Below are 12,447 nucleotides of genomic sequence, written 5' to 3' on the forward strand. Positions count from 1 at the left end.
GTTGAATTTGCAGTTTTTTATCATGGTGTCACGTTCGCGCAGTACAGATACACGCGTTTTACTGTAAGAATTTTTTTCCGGTAATATCAAAGTGACCGAACGTACTCACAGTACAGGCACACTATAAAACATTCAGTTTGCCATAAGTACGAGTACTGCCTGACTTCCGCACATGTGCAGCTATTTCACACCGAGCCGGTAATTTTGCGAGCCGAGCCGGTGAACCGTACAAAAAACAAAAAACATTTTTTTACAAAAAATGTCACAACAAAGCTTCTTTACCAAGCTGTGAAACCGCTTCGCTCCGGTCTGCTAAGGCACGCCAACGTGCATTTTTCTAGTGTGTATTGTACGTCATGATGGCAATTTCCGGCTACGTTTTAGTTTAGCCAATGTACAAAGCTATCCAGGCGAACATGTTGGCGGTACACGCAGCTATCCCTGCCGGGCGGTGGGCATCACACACGTTACGTAGAAAATCGAGCATGGTGCGTGACCTCTCCGTAAACGTGTTCCGTCTTTCACATTGTATCCCAGTTGTCATGGAATGGCCGATATGTCGGCAATCTTCATCGACTTGCTCGATGAAGATTGCTGACTTGCTAGGTTTCTGCGCTTACATATTTTGCAGATGTACGAGAACATTAATGTAGACTCGGGTTTGATGTACTCGTATCTGTACTCGATATTATTATAGACAGAGGTCGATCGAATTTCTGAATGCAGCTTGTAACTTTAGGATAGTGTTTTGTGAACTGAACAGTAACCGAATCGCAGTAGTTGACTACCGTATACTATGCCCATGGTAACAAAGCAGCACATGGTAGCCCTATGGAATCCATGGTAACAAGCGTTAGAGTGACCACTGGGCGTAACAAAATAAGGCTGGCGAAAGGTAAACAGCCCAAGAACAAACCCCGTAGCCTGCAGATTCTGCTGCACTTTAAATCAGCAAAATCGGGTGATTAGAAGCTGAGATCACTGGCCGGGAGGGAGAGGAGCAAAATTCCTGGCACAGATAATTAGTATTCATATAGTTCCGTAACCAGTTTACGGGACTTACATCCGCACCAAATTTCGTGGCGTTCTCTAGTGTCGACGGAAGTTTATTCCGGCCGCTCAAGAAACTTAAAAATAATAAATCAGAGAAAACCTCAGAAACCCTAGCAAACCTAAGAAAACTTAAGAAACATGAGAATCTTAGAAAATCTAAGAAACCTAAAAAAACGTAAGAAACCTAACGTTTTAGTTTAGCCGATGTACAAAGCTATCCAGGCGAACATGTACATGTTGGCGGTACAAGCAGCTATCCCCTGCCGGGCGGTGGGCATCACACACGTTACGTAGAAAATCGAGCAGGGTGCGTGATCTCTCCGTAATCGTGTTCCGTCTTTCACATTGTATCCCAGTTGTCATGGAATGGCCGATATGTCGGCAATCGGCGTAGACTCGTAAATACAGATCTGCAGTTGTGCGCAAAATCAGTTCGATTTAGCCATTAATTTCGGTTGTGTTCCGCAACATTCTGCCATTTTGTTAATTTCCAGCCCGCGGATTTCGATTTCTGTGCTGTAGACTTACAGGATAGTAAACACAAGTATAAGAATATTATTATTATTACTACACCATCTCGATCTTTTCCCATTAAGAAAGTTCACATGTCCAGATCTGCGCTCATTCCCTGCATTGTGTATTGCGTTGTCGAATGACTGTGGATGCTGCACTGGTGCTCGGGATTCGTCGGACATCCCAAGCACCAGTGCAGTATCCACAGTACCCACGCATCATTACAAAGGTCACGAACAGCCAGTCGTAAGTACTCAACGTAAAAATAACTTTTTTTGTCATTTTTATAAGTTAAAGGTGGTCTCTTTGCAAAATTGTTTTACTCCTCTCACTCAGTTTGCAACTGTTAGCGCTACTTTGTAATCGGTAGACAAAATTTTGCATGCCATTTTCGAACCTTCTGGTTAATCTGGAAAAGAGTGTGGAAACAAAACTCCACATTGAAAAGCTAATCGTAAATTAATCAAGATAGAATTTTAACATGTGAAGGCCGATAGCTCCGCCTTCACGATTGGCCATTCGCCGTTGTGTTTCGCTGTTTCTGGGGATTTCCATCCCACACATTTCTGTGGTGTTTGACGGACCTACAGCACAGCTGCGCTGGCTGTAGGATCCGATCTCATTAGTCGGTGTTTGCTGCGCCACGGTGCGCACCTTAGATTTCGGCATTAAAGCCTCAATCCGGGTTCTCCGCTGTTTCGCCGTCGAAGGTACGTGGGCGCCCATAAGGCCCCACGTTACAAACACTAATTAATATATTATTTCCTAATACAATTACGAAAATGCGAAAGGTATTTGAAAGTAAATTTCGAGATTCGAACGTAGTTAGGAAAATTTTTCATTCCTTTAAATTAATGCGCAGAGTAATTTCCAAAACTCGGAATTACTGAAAAAGTTTGATACAGTTACTAAATTAATTTGCAGAAGAACCGTGAAGTTTCTTGGCTGTTTTTAAATTTAGGAATAGACTTTACTTTCCGAATTAATTTCCGGTTTTCGAATTTAATTTCTGCATTACTTTCGAGGTTTCCGGAATACAGTTTTTTATTATATACTCAATTTAAAGTTTGGCAATGGGTACGCGCTAGAACAATCCCGCACTATGAGTTTTGGCTACGCGCGAGAGTTTCTCGCGCTATGAGTATTCACTACGCGCGAGTTTTTCTCGGCACAATAGAGATAAAGTTACAAACCAAATGTTTATGCGACGAAAAACCGCGCGAGAATATCTCGCGAATATTTTCGATCATTAGTTTCGGCAAAAACTGGAGATTGTACGCTTCTTTCCATTCATTTTTCGAACACACGCCCCGATATGTCAAATTTATAATTTCCTGAGATGGTGAAGTTAAGAAACAGAGCCGAAAGTTGCTGCCCACATACTAGGGTACGGGTTTAGCTACTCGTAAGTATGTGAGCAATATTCACAGCGCAACTGATCTGTATCCGCTAGGCAGATGCAACTGCCGGCGTATTTCCACCGTGGTGCTCCACGTCGGTGTTCTTTTCCGTTTCGCCTTCTTTCTGGAAATGTTGGGGGATCTTCTCCCGGACCACATGGTTATGGTCTTCTGAAGCCGGCAGGTGAATGACCTCCATCATGCCATCCACAAGTTTTAAGCGGACCACTTTCTTTTTCGCAGTTAATTTTTCGAGTTGTCGTAATGTTTTTCTTTATGGGAACCGAATTCCGCCGGTGTGGACGGTAAGCGCCAGCATTTTTGTTGACCCGCTTCAGTGAGCACTGAGCTGTAAGTGTAGGGGAACCGCCGTGGCGGCAATGCCAAACGGTCAAAGACGCCCGCTTCATGACACGTTCCCGGGGAACATGAAGCGGATGCGTCTTTGACCGTTTGGCATTGCACAAATTATGGCGGCAATTTGTAAAGACCTGATGTGTTCGCTGGCTCGATTGCTCCACCGCTCTTAAAACCTCCGCGTACGATTCATATCTTTTTTCCACATTAAGTTCTGACGCCATAACGGCTGAGAGTTGTGAAAACTCGAATCATCAGAAAATTTTTGACAGTCTGACATTTTAAGTGAAGCCAGTCTCCGATGTGTGAGCACTAATAACAACGGTACATGGCTGGAAGCGCTTCCAGCAGCATCCCATGGGAACTTCCTTAAAGAAACTACTCTCAGAATTTCTGCCGGCCTGCGTCTCGGCGTACCGATCACAATTCCTCACCGTTGCATTTGTGGTGAATGAACCGATGCGCGAGAATACCATGGTCTGAGCTACAAAAAGCCGGGACCGGAAGTCCAGACACACTTGCTCTAAAACGCGCCTTTTCTTCATCCAGTACTGAAAAGGAATTGGAACCACCGGGTATTTGCCGGACCAACGGTTTGCGTACCGACGGAGTCTCATACAAGAAAAAGTCAGTGGAATGTAGCGAAAAATGATTAACCAACGTACATCCATCAAATCATCCGAAAAAATTCCCACCCATTCGGAAGTGCTCTGTATTTAAATGACATGCAGGTAGGCTTCTTGCACGACCCACTCGTCGAGCCGATCGTTGATACGGAACCAGCATTCGTACAGACCGGCGCCTTCCCATGTGGCACTGTTAAGCTTCAGGGTGGAGTTGCATAGACACTTTCCATTTTCGCCAAAAGTGAAATAGCCGTTAAATCTATAGGGCGACCTGGCGGTGACCGCTACCTTTGCGATGGATCCGGCCCAAAGCAAATAGACTCCTTTGCGCCACAGAAAGCGGTTCTCAAAGGAGCCGGGGAGAAAACTGAAGCGGACCGCGCAAACCATCTCCGCCGGGTCGCCATAGCGGACGGTGACGTTCTTCATGGGCGGATCGAAGACTTTGTGGCGGATGAGGGTCGCGCTGACCCAGTAACGCTTGGTCACCACCAGCTGGCTTCCGTTAGAGTGCAGGCAGTCGTACAGACCGGTGTAGACGTACGAGAAGTGGTCCAGCTCGATGGTGAACGCACCCGTTGCCACCTGGTACCCGGACACCGTCAGCGACCTAACAATTTCGTTGTTTGTGCAGTTGCAGCAACGATAGGTTTCATTAAGCGGTTCCCAGGTCAATGCGGCCCCTTTAATAGTGTACTGCACTCCGTTGTATGCGAATGCCGGTGGATTCGCAATGTGGGACACCTGTGGGCAATGCCGACACTCAGTCAAAATTGATTCAAAAGGACAAGATGAATTCAACTGCGAATTGACCATTTTGCCGCAGCTTTTGCGGCAAAATAGTCTTTTGCTATTTTGCCGCAGTATCTTCGGCCAGTTAGTTTGTTGGCTATTTTGCCTCACCGCAGGTTTTCAACTTGTCAGCTATTTTGCCGCCGTTTGATAGGTAAAACCTAAGAAACCTAATAAACCTAAGAAAGCCCAACATGATTATTTTGTAGGTTGTTGGTGGACTTGCATTAATCAAAAATTTTAAAATAATTCAAAAACCACGCGGATCAAACAGCATGCTGTTTTTCGAAGCAAACTTCAAAATGCCAATTTCCTCCACCTGCCATTCTTGGACAACAATTTTTATTGCAAACGAAAATTTCGAAAAATCGGCTTTCACAAATCGCAGGCGGTTCATGAAGAGAGGTAAACGCACCCGCACGGGAACGCGCGCCACAATATAACTACGGGCAAACTAAATAAACCACTGCAGAGGGCACCTCCTAGAAAACAGACTTTCATACCGTCCCACAGTAGTAAAAATTTAGAAGCGTCTCGTCCATTTTTGTCCAGTTTCATTTCTCTTCCCAAACTGAATTTCGTCACAAAATGGACATACTTTGGGCGACCAAATTTTATCTGTTATGGAATATAACGTTCCAATTCCGCTGCAGCGGAATTGTGAAAAACGCGTGTCTGCTGTTGAGACAGTGGCGGGGTGGTCGGTTCAGCAGTGGTGGGTTCTTACCTTTTTTCATAGACTATGTGCTAAGGTTTTTTGGAGTTTTCTTTCAGACGTAACTTTTTCTTTAAAAACTGACTTGAGATGGCAAAGCTCCACACCAAGGGCTATCGATTGATACGTAGACGTGGAAATCTGATTCAGTGGATCGGGTTGACGTACGACCCACGTACCCGACTTAGTGGGAATTTCGTTAAGGCTTACGCGATTATTATATAGTGATGATAATGGAGTCTTAATGCCGTACCTGCAAGTTGTTCGGGTTGCTACAAGGAATGAAGAGTTTGCCGCCTTCGGGGACTCGAATGATCTCCGTCTGCGGTGGCCATTCCGCTACAAGAAATTTCGGAGATCCATAGCCGCGCAGATGCATGGTGCCGCTGCCGTTGCTTTCTTTGGCTTCGTTCAAAACCTTATTCACTACAGTAGACAGAAAAATTACGGAATCAATGCAACAAGTGGCAGCTGCATGTTCCTTTCTGCTGTTTGGAGGCTGAAGTGACATTTGTTCGTACTCCACATACGTACAGCAATACACACCAAGTAAACTCGAAGCAAACCGAGGACAACTGCAGAATATTGATTATTAAAATTTTTAGAAAATAATTTTTGAAAATGTTGCTAAGGTATTTTGGCTACAGGGGCGGTCGCCCCTTCCTTGTCGATTTTTGACCGACGGGGGTAAAGCCGTCGAAAATATTGCGCAAGATATTCTCGCGCGGTTTTTTTGTCGCTTAAACTTTTTGTTCGTAACTTGATTATTGTGCCGGAAAAACCTCTCGCGCGTAGTCAATACTCAAAGCGCGAGATACTCTCGCGCGTAACCAAAACTCATAGCGCGGGAGTGTTTTGACATGACCTTTCTTTTTTTCCATTCTGTGGTGGATGAGTGTACGTACGTGCACTCATACACCACACATTCATTCACTCCAAATTCTTTTCTCTGATTGCAAATTTCATTTCAAATCAGTTTCACTCCATCATTTCAAAAATGCCTCGACCAAACCGATGGAATTTCAGGCAAAGTCCTCACGGCGGCCATATTATACTTCCGCGTCCCAAGAGTACGAAGCTATGCAAAACGGGAAACAAAGCAGTTTGTTGTGCATGTAACCGCCAGCCAGAGAGGCTGCTGTTTGTTAACCAGCTAAAGTTGTCCACACAAGCCCTGCGCTCAGTGTGCTGCCACTGCTGCGTCCCGTTTAATTTAATTTCCTATTTCAGTGCGCCGTTGGGGCGGATGGAGTTTCCTGCCAAGGCCAAGCAGCGCTCTTGAAACATTAAACCGCTTCTTGTGCTTTATTCTTCATTTTTTCAACGGAAGAATTGCAAAAAAGCCACGTCTACGTTTTACAACGAAAATGGAAAAGGAATAAAAGGGAATTTAGAAAAGTTTGCACGACACAAACCGCATTACGCTGCCACGCCGGGTGGCTGCCATTCTGTCGCTGATTTCCTGTCGCTGATTTCCTACAATTTTCCTGTGTTGTATTTTAATTCCAAGCCTAAGTGATTTAAAAAATTGCCTTAGAGAGGAATGGGATTAATTCCACAAAAGCACAGACCAACTTGAACGAAATCATCACCCGTGTGCGTTACAAGCGATGCGTCTGGAGCGATGCGTCCTACCTGTTTTTTTCGGCAGTGAAAATCAGACGAAGGTCAATGGCGCGGTGCGGTAAACTTGTCCAGTAAAATCGCTCCGACTTGAGCGGTGTTACCGTATTAAAACATGTCACCGCAGCGCACCGACTGACGGCAGTCACTGCACTATACGACATACAAATGCCTAAAGCTTCTTCCCTACGTACGTAAAAGAAACTGATTTGCATGAACATTATACCGAGTATAATTTTTAATCCCGACGATGGTATCTTCCCTCTTCCCTCTTGATGCGCGTTCCAACAAAAAATAGTACAATAAAGCTGAACAAACGAAGATGTTTTAAAGAAATATACGCTTTCATGCGAATTATTATTTCCTATTCATTTTTGTTTTGGCACCGGTGCACCGCTAATTTTACCGACAGTACGCTGGATTCTCTTTTTTTTATACAGATACACCGGTGGAACACGACGCAACCTTTTTCCGAAAACTGCACCGACGTCACGAGCATTTTCAAACAATTTCACGGCGATTTTTTCGAATTTAATTTAATAATTTCTTCATTTCCGAATTTAATTTAATTTTAAAAATTTAACAAATAATTCAGGTATTCAACCTTATCAGTATGTATGCAGTCTGTACTCTGCGGCAGGTTGGTACAGCAGAAAATCAGTCAGATACAACAGATGTCCACAGAGTCTGGCTGAGACAATTTCTGGATACGACCGCACGAATCGTATTTTGAATAACTAATTATAATAATTATTATCATCATTATGACTACAGTAGCCAGATTTTTTATTAATGGAGACATATTATTATCAGGCAACTGGAAAATTTTTGGGCAGTTTAAAAGAATTTATATTTTTTTGAAAATTTGATTTTGTTAGATAGAAGTTACCCAACGTAGATATTTTGAAAAAATAATCTATCAAGGCAAATCGTCCAGTGGGACATGTAAAGAAAGACTTTTCCTAAATCTAAATTCCTGGAAATTAATGTCCTTTTTTTCCGAGTGCAGAATTTAGAGAGAAAGAGCTCCGCTTCCCTCGTCACGCCAAGCGACGCACGTTTTCCTGTGAAATAAACCCGAAATTCCATGAAAAACTTTTCGAAATAATAATAATTAATCATAAAACTTTTCGAACATTATTATTTTCCACACCCCGCCCTTGACATAATTTTAAAAATTAGAAATTTTTCTAATACAGTACACCGGAATTGGACAAGTATCTGTAAATTAACACGACGCACAGCGCGGTGACAAGTGACAACTGCAAAAATGCTTACAGCTGCATTTTAGCCTAACCAAATCCAGTCTGAGTGCCTGTTTAGGGAAACGTGCTCCGAAACAGAATAATCATCCCACGCCTCGCTGAACTCAAGGAGAAAATCTATTTTTCTTGTGCATAATTACATTGTACTCACGATTGATTGGCGATGTCTTTCGATGGGGACATCCGGCCGAAAAGTGCAGCTGCAGTAGAAGCAGCAGCAACGTTTGCAACGACCAGCAGTTGCATGCTGGTGACAACCAGAGGCTGCCAGTGCCTCTTTTCCCTGCGCACGCAGACATCCTAGCGGCGGCCAGCAGAATAACGCTACCTGGATGATAATGATTTTAATGATTACAGCAGAGAGACCAGATTGCAGAAATAAAGGCATAAAATAATATATTAATCATTTAATCTAGAAATTCAAGTTGTTTTCACTAATTCATCAGCACATAGCAGGCTGTAAGCGTTACGTAAACAACCGCGCGTGCAGCTTGTGCCATTTGCAGGCACAACGAAGAAAGGACCAGTGGCGTGGTAAGCTTACCAATTGGGCGCCCATCGCTCGCTCCACTCCAAAAGGCTCCGCAGATGTCCCACCATCGACCGCTCGTTACGCGGCTGCAAGACAATCAATAAAATAATTCGGGCATATGCTGGTAACAGAGTGAGAAGAAAAACTGGTACCAAGAGGCAAGAGGGCCCTGCTGCTGTAAAAGTAAAATACATCCTAATAGATTCCCAATACAGAAACTAAACATATCACACGACATAATCAGGAACGGCACAGTTTCGCAGATGGCATCCAAGTTTACACGGATGCGATCAGCTGCTTGACTTCTTCCAAGCTGTTCCGCGTCCCCCTTCGTAATTGTGGAGCGGTCCAGTGAGCGTTCAGCGCCCGGAGGTCTTTGGCTTCGTTCTCTAACGATCTATCGATTTTCCACTGCATGCGTTGCAACCTTTCGCTTAGTTTGTGCTCTTTCCTGAGTTTCCACGAAGGTCGAATTTCTTTATAGACAGTTATCTGAGTGTCGTCAAAGGACTGACAGTAACATGTATCTTTGACCACCTTCTACATATTGGCTCTTTCTTAGAGATCATACAACTACAAAGCATTCTCTTTAAGCACATCTTTTCGATACGTAAATCAGCATTATAACAGCCGAGATACAGTATTTGTTTCTCGAAGCTGACGAGTTGCTTTGGCTGGTCTTATTTGGTAGCGCCTCACGGCAATATAGGCGCATAATATACAACATCCACATATGTAAAAGCATTCCCAAGAAAATCGCAGCGGAGACAGAGATAAGCTCCAGGGTTTCATATGACTGATATGAGTGAATGGTGTCGTCCAGAGAATCATTTTGCGCGCTGGCTGACGTCAGTAGATTTGGATGCCGGGATATGTACTCGCATTTCTCTCCATGGTATGGCGACAAGCACTGGCATTTCGGGCCGGATTGAGTGGCGACACAATACACATAGACCATGGGAGCCGCAGAAGTTTGTCGTACATTCAAGGATTACCTTTTCGCAATCTACTGCCTGATGGAATCTTAAATAACGTACAGCAGAAATGCTCAATTTGCTGCACAATAAAATGTGTCAAGCTGATACTGAACACGATAGTGTCTTTTTAACATCGAGACGCGATAAATTAAATGGTTCTTTCTTGAAAACCCAGACTGCATTGGCAGTGGTAGTTCCGATGTTCTCCAGACACATTAAAACAACTGGCGCCATTCTGGCACGGATTATCCGCACAGTTCAGTTTGCGTACACACTCAAACTGCATCATGACCTGCCCCGCTGGGCAGCGGCAGTAATACGTTCCGGGGCACTGATACAGCGTGCTCCGGTAGATAGGGTCGCACGTGTTCTCCACTGTTTCCTTATGCCGGTCCCGGAAACCATCGGCATTCGGCATGTGTAATCTTCCGTTTCTGGGCCGTAATATGTGTGTGCATGTTCTGCCATTGGAACAGTGTAGATATTACTCGTATTTTAATGTTTTTGACGAATACATTTACCATATTTAAATTGCTAATTTCACTTCTGTTTTGTTTATTTTCCGTGTTGCCATAGGAATCATAGAATCATGATCATAATAGTGAAAGTAAACATGAGCGGTGTCGAACAAATTCGCCATCAGTAACCTATATCCGCATACAATAAATCTGAAATTCAGAGTAAATGCATACTGTTTTGACCTAACACCGTCAACTCATCACTCAACTCAATTAGGAAATCCATCAAAACGGTAACCCCATATAAACTCACTGTACGCTCAAGAAACTACAAAATCAAAAAACCGTTCTTAGGTGACTCGTTGCAGCAGCCCCCTTTGCTTCTTTGTTTCCTTCTTTCTGTTCCTCTTTGCCACAGCTCGACGCACGCCTTTACCAGGACAGCTCGCTCATCAGCGTAAACCGTCGAAAACGCAGTTCACTCAGTAAAGCATACACAGTGAACCGCGTCAGTTTCTTCACATCCAGGCGGGAGAGGAAGTCGAAGTGCGTCTCGGCCAGCGCCGGAAACAAAACGTGATTGTAATGGTTGTTATCACGCGGATCCGGCATCTGTATCTTCATCAAAACCTGAAACAATGTCTTGTTATATTTAATATTATGACGCTTTCAGAGACAATTATACTGTGAGTACATTTCATCGGTTTACGAATGGCGGAATTTTTAGATGTACGAGTAACTTTATCGGTGTGCATTCGACTGAAATGATACGAAACACAGCTATTGGAATCGGCAACTCATTTTCCTGTTGTCTTGATAAGTAATTGGTTTTACTTCAGGTTTTGCAACGCAGTCGTTGGGACCAAATGCGTATTCTCTCAAAGATGTATACTTTACTTTAATATATACTTAACTTTACTTTAAAGGTGTATACCTTACTTTAATAATAGCTAAAAAAAATAACTGACCTGTATTATGCGCTTGTACCGCGAGTAGTCTTCGCGTTGAATCGTCCCCTGTATCCAAGTCGCGACAGTCTCAAGATCGTCGTCCGTTGGGGCCGGAAAACTGTCATCAATCAGCCCCCAAAAATCATTCAACGACAAAGACCGATCCCTTCCGACGAACCCTTGGGCGATCACCACTTGAGACTGCTGGCTCTTATTCAAGCTTACCAAATTAATAGTTAAGTTGCGAATTACCAGGACTTCACAAATGGATGCAAAAGCAGTTAATTCCGCATGCACGCCAAAAATAAATTCCGAGATTGGGCTTTCCTTAAATTTTCCACTGAAGACATTCCATTGCTGATTATGGAGAATGACCATTCGAGCAGGCTGATAACCTTTCTCTTGTAAAATGCGCTGAAAAACAATGGCATTGACGGTTGGTTGTTTGTGTTTGAAATGCACCACATGCGGAGAGTTCGTGATGGTGATCAATTTACTCCAGCGGTGGCAGATGCTAGCGGCGTTCAGGTACTCCTCTTCGGCTGCTTCCTCTGCTGACAGATATCCATACTCCAGACTGGTTCGATTGCTTAAGATAGGTAACGCCAGGATATCATTCCACTTGTTGCAAACATTGCGGATTCGGCACTGCTGCGCAGTATTCAGATATTCGAACATCTCCGTCAAAACTGATATGGTCAGCGAACCCAAACCGCTCTCCAACGGTTCCACATCATCCGATTTGCGGCGTTTGCTAGCGCCGATATGCTCATCAATTATTTTTTGTCTCAGCTTCCGTTTTCGGCATCTTGCTGAACAACTGTTCTGGTTTTTGTTTTGCTACGATAATAAACGAGATTTTACAAACAACCCTAAGAAACATCCAGCGAGTTACAGACAATACAGTACCGTTGTCATGTGGAAATCGCCTTCCGTAGCCAGTACAGCCAAGTTTCGATCAAAAGGTGCATGAATGTGCTTCCCACGAACAATGGTGATGATGATCCCATCTGGAAGTGCCACTCGCACCAGTCCGAAAGAGCACATCGCAAAATCGCCCATCAGCAAAGTCGCAGGATATCGTTTGAGCGTCACTTCTCTCCCTAAGCTCATTTCCGCTTCCACCGCGAACTGTTCATTGTGGTCTGCATAGGGAATAAAGTGATTCAAAAGTTAATAAATTTTT

At 43.8% G+C, this 12,447-nt stretch overlaps 1 protein-coding gene across 1 annotated transcript; it reads right to left on the reverse strand.

The window, feature by feature from the left end:
• Positions 1-3,542: 3,542 nt before the first annotated feature.
• Positions 3,543-9,233, reverse strand: LOC129593980 (uncharacterized). Its single transcript, XM_055490519.1, has 5 exons — positions 9,110-9,233; positions 8,889-9,051; positions 8,496-8,672; positions 5,710-5,882; positions 3,543-4,693 (listed from the first exon to the last, which is right to left on the reverse strand). The coding sequence occupies exons 3-5, from the start codon at positions 8,641-8,643 to the stop codon at positions 4,040-4,042; spliced, it is 975 nt and encodes a 324-aa protein (XP_055346494.1). The 5' UTR covers positions 8,644-8,672; positions 8,889-9,051; positions 9,110-9,233; the 3' UTR covers positions 3,543-4,039.
• Positions 9,234-12,447: the final 3,214 nt, after the last annotated feature.

This window comes from Paramacrobiotus metropolitanus, unplaced genomic scaffold (assembly GCF_019649055.1).
Source record: "Paramacrobiotus metropolitanus isolate TYO unplaced genomic scaffold, Prichtersi_v1.0 Parri_scaffold0000065, whole genome shotgun sequence".
NCBI lineage: Eukaryota > Metazoa > Tardigrada > Eutardigrada > Parachela > Macrobiotidae > Paramacrobiotus > Paramacrobiotus metropolitanus.

What these genes read in the sequence shown, in the direction of transcription:
- LOC129593980 (XM_055490519.1), bottom strand. Translation starts at nt 8,643, where the DNA reads ATGTCTGCGTGCGCAGGGAAAAGAGGCACTGGCAGCCTCTGGTTGTCA. An exon ending in AAAGACATCGCCAATCAATC is followed by an intron (nt 5,883 to 8,495) that starts GTGAGTACAATG and finishes TGTCTACTGTAG; the next exon opens with TGAATAAGGTTTTGAACGAA. An exon ending in GCAACCCGAACAACTTGCAG is followed by an intron (nt 4,694 to 5,709) that starts GTACGGCATTAA and finishes CATTGCCCACAG; the next exon opens with GTGTCCCACATTGCGAATCC.